Source organism: Trichosurus vulpecula, chromosome 7 (assembly GCF_011100635.1).
Source record: "Trichosurus vulpecula isolate mTriVul1 chromosome 7, mTriVul1.pri, whole genome shotgun sequence".
Lineage (NCBI taxonomy): Eukaryota > Metazoa > Chordata > Mammalia > Diprotodontia > Phalangeridae > Trichosurus > Trichosurus vulpecula.
Window position 1 is genome coordinate 1,235,516 of NC_050579.1, and position 17,016 is coordinate 1,252,531.

Sequence of the window (17,016 nt, forward strand, 5' to 3'; positions counted from 1 at the left end):
CTCTCCTGAGCGACTTGGAAGTAGGGCCTGCTTTTGCAAAAACAGTGCCTGACACAAACGCGCGCTTAACAAATGGTTAATTGATCAGCTCCTTGTCACCAGTGCATTTTTTCTTGGCTTTTACTGTACTCAGATATTTCAAGATGACTTTTAATGTAGAACAGAATGCCACCAACAACATTATTGCTCAAAGGAGAACATATCTGTCTTTTTAAGGGTTCTATCACATCACTGCCAGTCACCCATAGAATGGCAATAAGCTTCTAATGGTCTGCCTGCTTTAAGTCTTTCCCCACTGCCTCAACTCAGGTAAACTGAGTCTCCTAAAGGGTAGGGCTGCTGTCACTCCACTCCTCAGTCAACTCCAGGAGTTTGTCTGTCAACAAGCATTTATTACCATTAGCTTTAGGATTAAATATAGTCTTTCTTTTGACATTTTGAACTTGACAGCCTGGGCCCTTTCTAGATTTACTCCCCTCTGCAAGCTCTGTTCCTAACCCAGTTACTCAAGCCTCCTTGAAATTCCACACACATGACCTTCCACCTCCTCACTTTCGGTCACAGCACCATCTGTTCCCCACACTTGGAATGCTTTTGACTCCTCACTCTGCCGTTTAGTTTCCCTGACTTCTTCCGACAAGGCTCATCTCCTGTGGGAGACCTTTCCAGGTTCTCCAGCTGATGGTGCTGTCCCCCATCTACTCTGTTTGTACCTAGCTTAGTTACTCATATGTTATTTCCATAAGAATCCTTCAGGAACAGGGATGTTTTGTGCCTTTCTTTATATCCACTATGTTTGGCACAGCACCAGGCACATAATAAGCATTTAATAACTGTTTATGGATTGACTTCCAAAGGTTTCTGTATGCCTGTACCCTTACTGAATTTCATCTTCTTAGAGTTTAGCCCAGTGTCCAAACTGGTCAAGATCCTTTTGGAGCCATACTTTGCCATGCAGTGTGTTAGCAATTCCTCCCACTTTTGGATAACCTGAAAATTTGATGATTGTGTCATCTAAGTCACTGACTTCAAAAGCACAGAGCCAAGCACAAACCCTGGGTGCTGGACCAAATGCCTCGTGCCACAATAATATTGAACTGTTTTGTGCTATTCTTTGTACTTATTGCATTCAAAATGTTTTTACTCCTTTATGATTTCTCTGATGTCTAATAAGATATCCCCTCTTGCTGAAGGCTTTTCCACATTCATTACATGCAAAGGGTTTCTCTCCAGCATGAATATTGTCATGGCTTCTGAGTAGTCCCTGGTCAATTATGGCTATCTCACTTTCATCATCTGCAAAACACTCCTTTCCAATATGAGTTCTCTGATGTTTAATAAGATATGCCCGCTTGGTAAAGGCAATGCCACATTCATTACAAGAAAATGGTGCCTCTCCAGTGTGAGTTCTCTGATGGCTAATAAGGTTTCCTTGCTGTCTGAAAGCTTTCCCACATTCATTACACTCAAAGAGTTTCTCTCCAGTATGTGTTCTCTGGTGTCTATTAAGGCTTCCCCTCACACTGAAAGCTTTCCCACATTCAATACACTCAAAGGGTTTTTCTCCAGTATGAGTTCTCTGGTGGGTAATAAAATGTGCCCTTTCACTGAAAGCTTTCCCACATTCATTACAAGAAAAGTATTTCTCTCCAGTATGAGTTCTCTGGTGAGTAATAAGGCTCACTTTGCATCGGAAACCTTTTTCACATTCATTACAAGCAAAGGGTTTCTCTCCAGTATGAATTCTCTGATGAGTAATAAGGTTTCTCCTTTCACTAAAGGTTTTTCTGCATTCACGACATTCAAAGGGTTTCTCTCCAGTATGAATTCTCTGGTGTGTAATAAGGTGCCCTCTTTGGCTAAAGCCTTTTCCACATTCATTACATACAAAGGGTTTCTCTCCAGTATGAGTTCTCTGATGGATGATAAGGCTGGCCCTTCGGGTAAAGGACTTTCTACATTCACTACATGTGAAAGGTTTTTCTCCAGTATGAGTCCTCTGATGGATTATAAGGCTTGCCCTCCAGCTGAAGCTCTTTCCACATTCCTTACATTCAAACAGGTTCCCTCCAGTATGAGATCTCTCATGAGTAATAAGGCTGACTTTGCATCGGAAGCCTTTCCCACATTCATTACATGTGAAGGGCTTCTCTCCAGTATGAATTCTCCTATGGGCAAGAAGGTTTCTCCTTTCACTGAAGGTTTTCCCACATTCATTACATGCAAATGGTTTTTCTCCAGTATGAATTCTCTTATGTGTAATAAGGTGGCCCCTCTGTCTGAAGCCTTTCCCACACTCATTACATGCAAATGGTTTCTCTCCAGTATGAGTTCTCTGATGAATAATAAGACTTACTCGATGCCGGAAACCTATTCCACATTCATTGCATAAAAAGGGTTTTCCTGAAGTATGAATTCTCTGATGGCTAGTAAGATTTCTCCTCTCACTGAATGTTTTTCCACATTCACTACAAACAAAAGGTTTCTCTCCAGTATGAATTCTCTGATGTGTAATAAGGTGTCCCCTCCTGATGAAGGCTTTCCCACATTCATTACATTCAAAGGGTTTCTCTCCACTGTGAATTCTTTGGTGTGTAATGAAATGTCCCCGTTGGCAGAAGCCTTTTCCACATTCATTACATGCAAATGGCTTCTCTCCAGTATGAATTCTCTGATGACTAATAAGGTGCGCCCTCTGGCTGAAACTTTTTCCACATCTACCACATGCAAATGGTTTCTCTTCAGTATGAGTCCTCTGACGACTAATAAGGTTTCTCCTCTCACTGAAAATGTTCCCACATTCATCACATTCAAAGGGTTTCTTGTCAGCATTAATTCTCCGATGGGTAATAGAGTGTCCTTTCTCTTTCTCAAACTTAATAGATTTTCTTCTAATAATAATATATTTCCCCCTAATTTGAATTGCATTTAGTTTGGTCAGACTTCCTCTGTGTCTAAAGGACTTCTGATATTTACTGTGGTTGGAATATTTCCTGCCAGTATGAATTCTCTGCAATTTGTTACTGTTTAGTTTTCTGCTAAGGGATTTTCCATATTTATTCTGTTCATGTAACTTTTCTCCAACATGAACTCTATGAAATTTAATTAGGTCTGAGTGGTAACTGAAGGGTTTCCTGCATTTGTTAGACTTAGAAAGCTTCTGCCAGAAAGAGAAAGCCTTGGATATAATTAGGTCAGGAGAACGGCTGAAGCTCTTTCCAGATGTCTTATATTTAAAGATGCTTTTCCCCATTGTCTCTTTCCATAGTGCAACCAGGGTTGACCCCAGATTAAAATGTCTCCCAAATGTTTTATATTGAGGTACCCCAGCATCATTAAAAATCATTCTGGGCATGCTTGTTACTTGTCTAGACTGTCTCTCCTGGCCGTTCTTCTGTTCCTCTAAATTAACATCATATTCCTCAGCTTTCCTAATCTGGAAATGATGGGTAGTATCCTTTGGCAGAATCTTCTCCGATGATGCCCCCATGCAATTGTCCTCTATTAGACACAAGTCCTTGGTTCCAGAGCTGGTCTCACCACTAATGAAATCTGAAAGAAATTTTTTTAAAAAGGCATGAACTACTTTGTTGAAAGAGAAGTTCAGATACTCATATCCACAAGTATAAAATAAGGAAAGTTTGGCCAAACAGCAGTTCATCTGAAAAAAGATCCAGAGATTTTAATTGTCTGGATGTTCAACCTAAGTCAAGTGTCGTATGTGGCAGCCAATGAGGCTCATCAGACGATATTTCATCTTGGCCTTCATTAAGAGAACACAAAATATGAAAAAACATAAGCCTGCCTTGGCCCAACCACAACAGCAGGCCTGCATCCATTTTGGGGAGAGATATCATAGATAGGGCATTGACAAGCAGGAGACCATCCAAAGGAGTGCTAACAACATGGTGAATAGGCCAAGAGAGCATCCATGAGTCAGCTAAAGGAAACGGGATCATGTAGCCTAAAGAAGACACTCCCCATTTCCCCTGGACACAGGATATCCTGAGTGTAGGGAAATCTCACCAAGGAACTTCCATTATCAATACAGAGTTATCTATTACACTGAACGGTTAACAGCTTCCCCAATGTATCTGGGCCAGAACCTGAACCCAGAATTTCCGGGCTCCAAGGTCAGACTTCCCCATACTGTGATGCCCTTGGCAGAATACTTAACGGGGACATAATAGTTGTTTTCAACTATTTGAAAGGTATTCACGTGGAAGAGGTGCAAGCTGCAAAGAGGGGAATTTAGACTTTAATGTCTTAACAATTAGAGCTTTTCAAAGGTGGAATGGAATGCTTCTGGGAAGTGGTGGGTTTTCTCTCACTGGAGATCTTAAAAAACAAGCTGGACATTCACTTCTCAGCTATGTCATAGGGTACATGTTGGATTAGGTAGGGATTGGACTAGAAGGTCAATGAGATTCTATCCAATTCTGAACTGTTGTGATTCTCTGACATATTTAAAGTAAAAGAAATCTCAATTATGGAGAGTTTGTATATTTATCTTTTCAGGTATGGAAAGTAATAATGGAAAATTATGATTATAAAAAAATGAAAACGAATAGAAGAAAAATAATTTCAGTCATGTAGAAAATTAAAAAATTAACCATTTACAAAACATCTAGAGAAAAGACAGGAATGTAATTAGTTGTCTGGAGGGTTATGGTAAAAAGGTCCCAAGAGTCTCCCCCTTTTCCAAAAAATCCAACCTTTGTAATTTGTATAAGCGAGAGGGGCATACATGATGAAAGGCTGAAAGCAGCCACTGGCCAAAAGATCTGGATGAAAAGAACAGCAGTACTCCTCTGTCATGGATAGCATTACTAATCACAGCACCGTCCGACAGACAATGAAAGTGGTTGAAATGCCTGGGCCCTGCCCTGTGGAGCAGAATTTTATCAAATACAGTTTTCCCCCAGTCACTTGGCAGACAAAGGCTGTCATGGAAATAGATGAATGAAGATAAAATCAAGACTGAGGACCCACATTGACAAAAGAGAGTAGCAGAGACATGATGGCAGCTGAAAGTTGCGCAGACCTGATATCCAGGGGCGAGTAGTTCCAGCCAATAAGCTGATGACATCACAGATATCCTTTCCCTCTAAATGTTATTGGATGTATTTCAGGAAATGTTAATAACAACAAAGGAGACAAGAAGAAAATTCTGAAGCCATATGTACTTGTGAAGAGGAACCTAAAATATTCCTATTTGGTGACACAATAGTTTCCTTGGAGGACTTCAGAGAAGCAGCAAAGAAGCAATTGAGACAATCAGTAACTTAAGTAGTAGGATACTACTGGAAAACAAACTGGAGGCCTATGAAGCAATAAAAAAACCCACGGTAAAATAACAGAAAAAGAAGACTGAATCAAATAGATAAAAAATGCGTAAAATACCTGGGAGCCCACCTACTAAGGCACAGTGAAGACATAAACTCAACTACAAGATACAAATCTTTTATTTATCAAGTGCCTACCATGTGGCAGGGACTGTATTAAGTGCTGGGGATACAAAAAGAGGCAAAAGGCAGTACCTAACAAAAGAACAACATAAATATTAGAGAAATATGAGGTAAGATCTGTAAAGGATTTTGTGAGCCATGAAGTACTATATTTATTATTTTCTCATATTGCAGTAAACCAATATAATAAAAATAAAAATGCCACCTAACTTACTATGGTCTTATAATTTATATCTATACATTTATAATTTATCTATATTTGTGTGCTTGTTTATCTACTATACTTATAACATACTTTGTAATACATTGTATGTTACAGTATATAACACACCACATATCACATATGCCATTATAATATATATATATTTGTATTTTGTTTATATTTAATATAAATATTATAGTGTTGCTGAAAGTGTTTATCCTTTGATCTAGAGATCTTCATGTTAAGTGTATACCCCAAGGAGGTCAAAGACAGAAGGAAGGGTCTCATTTACACCAAAATATTCGCAACAATTCTTTCTGTAGTAACAAAGACTTGGAAAGAATGTAGCTGTCTAGTGATTAGGGAATGGCTAAAAATATTTTGGAACATGGAATATTATAGCACCTTAAGAAATAATAAATGTGAAGAATTCAGAGAAGCATGAATAGACTTATACGAATTGATACAGGGTCAAATAGGAAGAACCAGAAAAACAAAATATATAACAACTTTAACAAAAGACAAAAAAAAAATCTACGAAGTGAATGCTGTGTAATTCTATTAACCAAGCTTGGTCATGAGGAAGAGATGAGAAAATGCAGCCGCCTCCCTTCTTTGTAAATTCATGAGGGAGGGAGAGGGAGTGTGGAATTCTTGATGCATTATTTAGTTTTCTGGAAATCCTTTTTTTCTCTTCCACTTTCATTCTTTGTTACAGGGGATGGCTCTTTGTGGAGAGTTTGATATATATGAAAATTAAAGTGATATTAAAGATGCAAAGTAAAACACATTTTTGAACACAGTATTTGTTTGTTTCACCTGTAGATGCATATTTATTATAAAAGAGATTTTTTTGGCAGGGGGATGCCATGCAAAAAGAAAAGAAAAGAAAGCAAAAGAAAGAAGAGAAAAAAGTTCTGAGGAGGCCACAGGTGAGGAGGACACCTTTGATGCTAATGCACTGAATTTATCAAACGTTTTCAAAAGGGAAAAAAAAAGAAAAAAATGTTTTCAAAAGGGAAACCAGGTAATCCAGATACACAGTTTCATGTGCAATATTCTTCGTATGTGGAAATGTTCATGCTCATTGGTGTTTATCAAGCTTGGATTAAAAAATAATAAAAATTTAAAAGGAAAAGAAAATGAAGGTCATTGAAAAAGCCACATTTTAAAAGATATCAAGAATTTTTCTAGGGGACACAAATAGCAAAACTATAATAAAACTGTTCAAACTCTCCAATAACTAAAACATTAAAATGCAAAAATCTCCAATATACATAGAATGCATTAAAAGGAGTCACAAAATTCAATGCCAGTTGGACCACGGAGAAATAAGAAATATATTGTTACATAACTGCTAAGTGTGGTCTTCCAGGAAGCAACACAGCAACAAATGATGAGAGAAAAAACAACCACCACCCCTTCTACCCTACAATTTAGTAATGCCTCTTTAAAACCATCATGGATTCAGGGAGATGATGCTTGCAGTGATTCCCATTTCATGCACTGACCTGCACAAAAGATTCTCTGGCCTTCTCCACTGGGCATCCGTGATGCTTCTCCTCTCACCAAGAGGGAAATGACATCCAGTTTGGAAACAGGAATCCCTGGAGACAAAGGCCTCTTTTTAATGTCAACACTGAACAGGTGTTAATCAAAACCAGAGATAAGGAATACCACACTCTCCAAAGAACAGAAGGTTATCAATCACACAGAGGGTAATGAATAGGTAACTGCTTTAAGCAGGCTGTAACACATAAATAATGTGGGAGAACATGAAAGAACAGGAGTAAAAGACATTCCTAAGGAAATACATGATGAGAAGACGAGCTGTCTTCATGTCGAGGATGAAGGACAGCCTGTGAGCTCCTGAGCACACTCATGGTATCAGGACAAAAAAGGGAAAAAAGAGGAAGGCCCCTAGTTGGTAGGATGGGCCCTCTATGGCACAGTGATGGGAAGATGTGGGCAAGGGTCACAGAGGAAGGTCAGGGACATGTGGGTTTCTATCTGTACCATTTGCTGAACCTCCAAATCTACATCTGAGAATGGGTCACAGATCTAAATTAAGTTCAGGAAGAAAATTGGTCCATTGGACTCACTCTCTTTTGAGAAATTAAGACTGCCATGCGTCTCTATAATATAATAGGCATTTATTAAGTGCATATTATGCTCTAACAACTGTGCCAGGCATTGGGGACAAAGACAAAAATGGAATAACCAAGGCCTACGAGGAGCTTCCAGGCTAAAGGAGAAACAACACACACAGACACACATGTAAACCCAAAAAACCAAGAAAATCAATGCAAGGTAATCTAGGGGAGGAGGCCTCATGAAGGAGCTAACATTGAGGCGGGTTATGCAAGAAGCGCAGGGATGCACCCTCTGAGGACAGCAGCTAGGCCAGGTACCGTGGACCACAGAGGGGGCGAAGTGGAAAGATGGGGGCAAGACCCTTAAATTGAGTGGAATCAGCCGGAGATAGGATTAGGATTAGAACAACGGGTTCTATACTTGATTTAAGGAGACTCAAGAAGGACCTTCTAGGGTAAGGCAGTGGAGTGGTCAAAGAGTCTTCCCTGGGGCATTTTTTAAAAAACATCAAGCATCAATTATTTACTGTGGAGAGAAAATTGTGGGGGGGAGATAAAAGGTGTAGCTAAGACATAGTTCCTGCTTTTACCTCATGGGGCTGCTAGTACCAGAAGAGGTAAAGAGACAAAAGAAACAGACACCTAGGAATTGTTCCCTGGGGAAGGGTAGGGATGGGTTTCCCTTAGGAAGCAGACACCAAATTCTGCAGAGATTTAGCCAGCATATAAGACTTGAGCAGGGTTTCTTAACCTAGGGCCCATAGATCCTGAGTGGGGCAGTGGAGAGATTTCAGGAGAAAACTGAACTTGGATGGGAAAAAAAAAATTAATTTTCACTAACCTTGGGTTTCCTTTGTAATCCTAATATTTTATTTTATGCTTTTAAAAATATTGTTCTGAGAAGGGGTCAAAAGGTTGCACCAGATTGCTAAAGGGGTCCATAAGACACAAAAGGTTAAGAACCCAGTCTAGAGTAACGCTGAGATAGCCTTAGGGCCAACACAAAGAAGCTTTGGGCAAAGAACTTTCAACTGGAAACTGCCGAATGGAACCATTCTCTCTACTGGTCATAAAGGATCTGAGACTCTCCCAACATGATGTATACTCTTGAATATTTTTGCACAATAAGCCAAACATTTCAGCTCAACATTTCAAAGTTCCTGCAGCATGTGATGTGAGACTGCAAAGACTCCCTGATAGATAGACTGAGTCACTGAGCCAACGGTGCTTACCCAGGGATACCACGTTTTCATAGGTCTCCAACATCACGTCCCTGTATAGGTCCCTCTGGGCAGGATCCAGGTGTCTCCACTCCTCCCAGGTGAAGTCCACCGCCACATCCCTGAATGTCACTGATGCCTGAATCAAACACATTCCATTTTAACCCTGGACCATTCTTCAAGTATTCCTTGATTACTTACTACATCCGTCAGCTTTCTCCCATTATTCTCCAAGACTCTCAAACTAAGAATTCTGCACAAGAGACAAAGCAATTAGCCGCCTCCAAGGCCTAGGACGCCAAGAATCCTAATGAGGTGAACAATCCAGTAACAACAGAAAAGACTGATCCCTATGCACCCACTGGCCTTCACTCTCGGGCAGAGCTGCACAAGCCTACTCAAAGGCTTGCAACAAAATTCAACTCTTTTCACCCTCTGCCCTTAGAGAAAACTAAAAGGCAGAAGCTTGAGGAACAGGGAGACCAGGGATAAGATAGCAACATGTGTGTTGCCCTCTGCTGGGCCATTAGGAAAGGACCCTGGCATTCAGTTGTATCTGATGAAATTCTTATGAGAAGAAATGGCTGCTGGCTATCAGAGAAGATAAGATGCTGGACCTGGAAAGAAGAAGACCAGAGGGCAAATCTGGTCTCAGACACTAACTGGCTGTGTGACCCTGGGCACATTACTTAACCTCTCTCTTCCTCAGTAATCTCAGTTATAAAATGGGGATAATAGCACCTACCACACAGATATTATTTGCAAAGCACTTAGCACTGGACCACATTTGATGGACAGTTTTTATTTTATCATTGCCGAAATTTCCCCTTGCAGCCCTCCTCTTCCCCCCTCCCACATGTAACAAAACATTTTTATCTCAAAAGAGAGATTATTTGCAAAGCATTTAGCACAGCGCTGGCACACAGCTTAATAAACGTTTCCTTGTTTCCTTCCTCTGGTCCTACCAGAAGTCACAAGGGGAAACAAAACGGTCAGTGAAACATGAAATATCATGAGAGAAGACTGACATGGGATTAAAATCCAGTCAACTGGGAACAGCCGACTTCAAAGGGGAAGCTGTCAGAAAATATGACAGGGTAATACACGGGTAAAGGACTGAAATTGGATCCCGGGGGGAAACCCCTGCCTAAAAAACCTCTAACTAAGCAGAAAATAAGCAAATAAGATACTATCAACAGAAGGGAATATGGCTTTCAGAGCAGCCAAAAGAGTCCAGAATTCTATGAAATCTTCTAAGACCAATGGAAAATAAATCAACATATGATAAGGTGGAAGCCATTTCGGATTCTGAAGAGTACACGGGGCCACAGCAAGATTTTTCTGAATGGTTTGAAAAAAAAAAAAGAATTTGGAACTCAAAACTTTAAAAATGTTAAAAAAAAAAAGAAAAATAAGAACTAGGAAAGCATAATTTATGACCCATAAAGCAGAAATAATTGACAGAAGAGAAAAACTTGAGCCCATGTGGAAAGCTCGCCAAAAAAACCAAAGAGAGGACAACTAATTAGGAATGCAAATATACAGAAATAAGGTATAATATAGAAGAGAAGCAAAAAAGCAATAACATTAAAAGATAAACATAAAAACATCTCTATAGGAGCAAAACATATTGATCTCCAAGACAGGATGCAGAGGGACAATTCGAAGATGAGAAGTCAAATTGCCTGAACATCATAATTCAAGAGGTAATACAAGAAAAATACCCACAACTTCTGAACACAGAAAACAAAATGTCATTTAAAAGAATCTACAGATGTCCTCCAGGAAAATCAAACAAACAAAAAGCTGTATGCTACAAACTCCAAGGTATGCAGTGATTAAATTTTTAAATTTTATTGTTTCTTAAAATTTGAGTTCCAAATCCTCTCTCTCCCTCCTATTGCTCTCCCATCCACCGAGAAGGCAAGGAATATACTACTTATACATGATTTCATTACATGATTTCATGTAAAACATATTTTGATATTACGTATATTGCAAAAAAAGCAAGAAAAACAAGTGAGAAAATTATATTTCAATTTTCACTCAGAATTCATCATATTTCTCTTTGGAGGTGGAGAGCATTTTTTCATCCTGAGTCCTTTGGAATTGTCTTGGATGACTGTATTCATCAGAATAGCTTAGTCTTTCACAATTGATCATTACAACATTGCTGTTACTGAGCACGATGATCTTCCAGTTCTCACTTCATTTTGCATCAGTTCATATAGGTCTCTCCATGTTTTTCTATCACAATCATATACCAGAACTTGTTCAGCCATTCCCCAACTGAAGAGCATTCCCTCAATTTGCAATTCTTTGCCATCTCATAAAAAGCTCCTACAAACATTTTTGTACATATAGGTCCTTTTTCCTTTTTCTTTGATCTCTCTGGCATACAGACCTAGTAGCTGTATTGCTGGGTTGAAGGGTATACGCAGCCTCATAGCCCTTTGGGCATAGTTCCAACGTTCTCCAGTATGGTTGGAACAGTTCATAACTTCACCAACAGTATATTAGTGTATCTATTTCCCCCCATTGCCTTCAGCATTTGTTATTTCTGATGGTGTGAGGCAGTACCTTAAAGTTGTCTTAATTTGCCTTTTTCCAATCAATAGTATTTTAGAGCATTTTTATATGACTATAGATAGCTTTGATTTTTTCTGAAAACTGCCTGTTCATATCCTTTGACCATTTGTCAATTATTTTCAAAATTTGACTCAATTCTCTGTACCTTTGAGAAATGAGGCCTTTATTAAAAAAGCTTGCTGTAAAACTTTTTCGTTACTTCATTGTCTATGGTACCCTTTAGCAAAATGTAGTTTCCTTGATTACCTCTTTTAATTAGATTTTTTTTTTGCTTTGTCCTTGATCATGATTGCTATCACTACCTTTTTAAATTTCAGCTGAACCATATTAGATTCAGCTACAGCCCTTTATTTTAACTCTATGTGTCTTTCTATCTCTTTGTAAACAACATATTGTCAAATTCTAATTCCTAATCCATTCTGCTATCTGCTTCCATTTTATGGGTGAGCTCATTCCATTCACATTCAGTTATGATTACTGGGTATTTCCCTCCATTCTATCTTCTTCTCTTCATTCTTCTCTCTTTATCTGATACTTCCTTGAATTCTGTTTTGCTTCTGATCACTGCCTCCCTTAATCCATCCCCCTTTTCATATCCTCTTCCCCTCCTATTTCCCTGTTGGATAAAATAGATTTCTATACACAACTGAGTGTGTGTATATATTCTACTTTGAATCAATTTTGATGAAAGTGAGGTTCAAGTATTGCTCAAACCTATGCCCCCATTTTCTCCTCCATTGTAAAAGCCCTTTATCGTGTGCCTCTTTTATGTGAGAAAATTTTCCCCATTCTGCTTCTCCCTCCCCCCTTCTCCCAGTGCATCCATCTTTTCCACCTTTTTCTTTTTTTTGGAGATCATCCCAACATAATCAACTTACACCCATTCCCTTTCTCTACATAAATGCCTTCTAACTGCTCTAAGAATGATAAAATTCTTAGGAATTACATGTATCATTTTCCCATGTAGGAATGTGAACAGTTTAGCCTTATTCAGTGCTTTATGATTACTCTTTTGTGTTTGCTTTTTTATGCTTTTTTTGAGTCCTGTGTTTGAATGTCAAATTTTCTATTCAGCTCTGGTTTTTTACCATGAATGTTTGGAAATCCTCTATTTCATTAGACATCCAATTTTTCCCCTGAAGGATTATACTCAGTTTTGCTAGATAGGTTACTTTTGGCTATAATCCTAGCTCCTTTCCAGAACATCATATTCTAAGCCCTCTGCTTTTTTAATGTGAAAGACACTAAATCTAATCTGCCATCTTGGCTCCATCCCCTCCACACTGATTAAATTTAACAATTCCATTGACATACTACAAATTCTACAAGTGACCTTATGAAAGACCTTCAGATATAAAGGGAAGAAAATCTGAATAACACAAGACTATTCTCCACCCACCATAAACCAAAGGAGAAAATAATGTGTTACTTTGAGCAAAGATGCAAGATGCGACTCAAGGAAGTGTATACTCTATAAAACCGAACCTAACCATTAATGAAAAAAGATGTATGTTCAATAAAAAAAAAGAAGCATCTGAAGCATTCCTACAAAGAAAATCAGACCTAAGCAGATTATTTGCTTTACAAACACCCCATACAATGGAAAACACAAGAAAGGTAAATAAAAACAACGAAACACAGATACAAAATAAATTACTCTAGAAAATAGGGGCAAGACATTTTAATTCCTCTTTCAGTTTTGGACAAATTTAATGGAAAGACAAACAAAAGGGAAAATACAGAATTGGACAAACTGCTGGAAAAACTAGAGCTAAAAGACAAGACAGTTTTTAAATGGGACTGTTAAAAAATATGTATATCTCAGTACCACAAGTAACTTTTCCAAAAATAGACCATATCTTAGGGCACAGAGATACCGTCAAATGTAAAAAGGGAGAAATAGTAAACACATAAACATAGTAAACACAATAAAAACATTAATCACTTTAGGAAGCACAAGCAAAACACATCGACTGAAATGGAGACTTAGCAATGAGAACCCAAATCAGGGGTGAGGAATTTGCAGCCTCAAGGCCATATGTGGCCCTCTAGGTCCTCGAGTATGGCCCTCTAACTGAATCCAAACTTCACGGGATTTGTTCTGTAAAAGGCTTTGTTCTGTAAAACTTGGACTCAGTCAAAAAGCTGTACTTGAGGACCTAGAGAGCTACCTGTGGTTTTGAGGCTGCAGGTTTCCCACCCTTGTCCCTAAACAATGAGCGGGTCAAAGAAGAAATTATGGAAATGACCAATAATTATGCAAAATAAAAAAATTATGACATAACATACCAAAATTTCTGAGATGCAGCTAAAAGCAGTTGTCAGGGGGAAAATTATAACTGTAAGAGCATGCATTATAACAAAACAAAAAAATGAGAAAATTAATGAACTGAATGTGCATTTAAAAAAATCAGAAAGTCGACAAATAAGCAAAACTAAATTAAGCACAAAAGAGGAGATATTTAAAATTAAAGTAGAAATAGACAAAGACAGGCACATTGGTGTATTGTTCATGGAGCCATGGACAGGTAGATTTTAGAAGCAATTAGAATTCAGAAAGTCGACAAATAAGCAAAACTAAATTAAGCACAAAAGAGGAGATATTTAAAATTAAAGTAGAAATAGACAAAGACAGGCACATTGGTGTATTGTTTGTGGAGCCGTGGACAGGTAGATTTTAGAAGCAATTAGAATTGTGCAAATAAAGTGACTAAAATATCCATGCCCTCTGACCCAGAAATTATACTAGGTTTATACACAAAGGAGGCCCTTGATGAAAAGAAAATCCCAAACACATCAAAATACTTATGGCAGCACTTTTTGCAATGGCAAAGAAATGGAAACAAAGTAGATGCCTGTTAACTACAAAACGAGCACGATGTGGGAGATATCCCAGCTCTGTAAAGCAGAAGGTCCACAAGTGGGTTACATCGCACATATTTTCAGATATTTTTGATCTCTCAGTAAGTTTTACTGATTCTTTTTCATCTTCAAAAAATATTATTCATATGGGATGATTCTCGAAGTGTGGGAGTTGAGTGGCCCACACTGATTCCATCTTGTGACTCAGTTCTGGAGCTAGCTCATTTCCCTTTCTATTCAATTATGAGTCTAGTCCAATTTTTGTCTTGTGAGAAAACTTTATTGCATTGTTTGAACCTAGCCCTGTATGGCTGGGAAGCTGGACCACCTTTATCTGTTGCTTAGCAACCCTTAACTAAGGACCTAGGTGATGCTAACCAGAAACCTGTTCAGTTCCAAAGACTGATGCAAATTTTCTCACAATTATACATCCTCAAGCAACTCATATGTATGATCATATGCCCTGTACTGGTCAATGTTTCCATGTTCCTTTAATTGAATACAGACCCCTGGGGTGGGGGAGGGTGGAGCAAGGAGGCATGGGACATCTCTTTTTCTGATTTCAGGAAATTGTACCTCTTCCCCCTTCCCCTCCCAACCTGCAAAACCCCTAATCTTTCCTCCAATTAGAAATCAGATTACCTAATCTTGTGTCCTGCTTTATATCCTGTTAATTGTTTTCTTTTAATGCATAAAAATCTGTTCACTCCTGTATTTGGGATCCAGTGCCAACTTGAGGAGGCTGGGTCTCGAGTTGTCATGAAATTGGTATGAGTGCTTAATAAATCGATAGACCCAGAAGCTCAAATCTGTCTCCCTAGTCATTTCATCTTTCACCCATCACAGAAGTAGGAGGGATAGTGGGGGAAATGCTTATGTTGCCATTAAAAAGTAAAAGAGACAGCAATAAAAACTTATAAAAAACAAAACCAAAAAGAGAATCCCTCCCCTAAATTAGTGATGTGGAACATTCTTATTTTTAATACTTTGTACTTCTCCTTTTAAGAACTATTCATTCACACGTTTTGATGATTTATCAGGGAATACATTTGGGTCACCCATTTTCGTTACACTTGCCAATATAGATTGCATAGTAACCCCTTGTCAGAGATATCTGATACAAAGGTGTTTTTTTACCCCACCCTGAATCGCAGGTCAAAAGTTTCCCTTCTTAACTTTCCAATATTGACTACTAACATCTTTTGTCAGAGGAATTTTCTACATTTGAGGTGATCATATAATTTGGCATTTTTGTTTTGTTTTAGTAAGAGAAATGCAAATCAAAACTAGCCTAAGGCTTCCCCTCACACCCAGAAAATTAGAAAAGATGACAAAAAAATGGGAATAAACAACGGTGGAGTGGAATGGCAACGGGCACATTAATGCACAGTTGGTGGATATGTAAAATAGTACCATTGTTTCCAAAAGCAATTTGGAATTATGCAAAAAGTGTGAGAAAAATGTTCATATCCTTTGACTCAAAGATTTCATGGTTCAGCAGATATCCCAAGGAGGTCACTGATAAAAAGAAAGACTCCACATACACCAATTAGTCAATCTACTAACATTTATTAAAGGCCTACTGTATGCCAGGCATTGAGCTAAGCAATGGATTAAACATGTGGCAGCCAAGAATTGGAAACAAAGTAGATGACCATCAACTGGAGAAAATCAAACCAACCACGTCACATGAATAGGATTGTGCTGTGCTGTTAGAGACATACAATATTTAATTGGTATCTTTTATTTATGATACATATTAAATATTTAACATAAATGTTAAATATTATATATTTGATAACTTTTGTCTTAATATTGCCTAAATTTCCCCTTATTTCTCCTCTTCCGCATAACACAAAGAATTTCTAAAGAAAGTTTGTGTCTGTGTGTGTGTGTATATATATATATGTGTATATCTGTGTGTGTCTGTGTCTGTGTCTGTTCCTAAGTTAACCAGAAAATACTTTTTCTATAAGTGAAAATGTTCAGCTAATTCTGCGAGGGTTAACCCTAACCCTAACTATCCAGGCCATTTTACCCTGCACTGAGTATCATTTTAGGTTATTTTCAGTGACTGGCTTTGCTGAATTTGTTTTGTCTCCATTTCCTTTCATTTTTCTTTGTAATGACTGGTTAGAAGGGTACCGCTCTGATAAGGGGGAGGAAATTTCAGGGATATAGGACAAAATCTACTTAAATAACTAAAAACAGCTATTCTATCTCCCATAAATCTTATCTTAAAAAAAGCTTAAATCTTACTTTTTAAAAACACCTCCAGAGGTGAGACCCTTTTGATTTTCTTGATTTTCTTAACTGAAGCCTGGCAGACTAGGCCTGGCTCAATGCAGCTTGTAGTTTGACATAACCTCTGCCTGGAGTTGATAGGAAGCTGGGGAAAATATGGTCCCCTTACTCTGAGTCCCTGCTCTCTTGGTGGCAAATTTCTATAATCAGAAGGTTTTGTAAGTACAGTAAAAAAAAAATCTATTGATTATGGAACATCTTAGATTACTGTAGGACTGGGAGTAGCATTTTTGCATAGGTCTGTATATAAGTTAGATTTTCTTTTAGTAATGGTAAAG

At 38.2% G+C, this 17,016-nt stretch overlaps 1 protein-coding gene across 1 annotated transcript; it reads right to left on the bottom strand.

The window, feature by feature from the left end:
• Window positions 1-1,129: 1,129 nt before the first annotated feature.
• LOC118856451 (zinc finger protein 624-like) lies at window positions 1,130-9,137 on the bottom strand. Its single transcript, XM_036766735.1, has 3 exons — window positions 9,006-9,137; window positions 1,318-2,821; window positions 1,130-1,233 (listed from the first exon to the last, which is right to left on the bottom strand). Exons 1-3 carry the CDS (start codon window positions 9,135-9,137, stop codon window positions 1,130-1,132), a joined length of 1,740 nt encoding a protein of 579 aa, XP_036622630.1.
• Window positions 9,138-17,016: the final 7,879 nt, after the last annotated feature.

Coding starts and splice junctions, on each gene's coding strand:
- LOC118856451 (XM_036766735.1), bottom strand. CDS start 9,137: ATGTGTTTGATTCAGGCATCAGTGACATTCAGGGATGTGGCGGTGGAC. Junction 2,822..9,005: donor TGGAGACCTATGAAAACGTG/GTATCCCTGGGT, acceptor AATGCTGACAAG/AAACCCTTTGAATGTGATGA. Junction 1,234..1,317: donor TAAACATCAGAGAACTCATA/TTGGAAAGGAGT, acceptor ACAATATTCATG/CTGGAGAGAAACCCTTTGCA.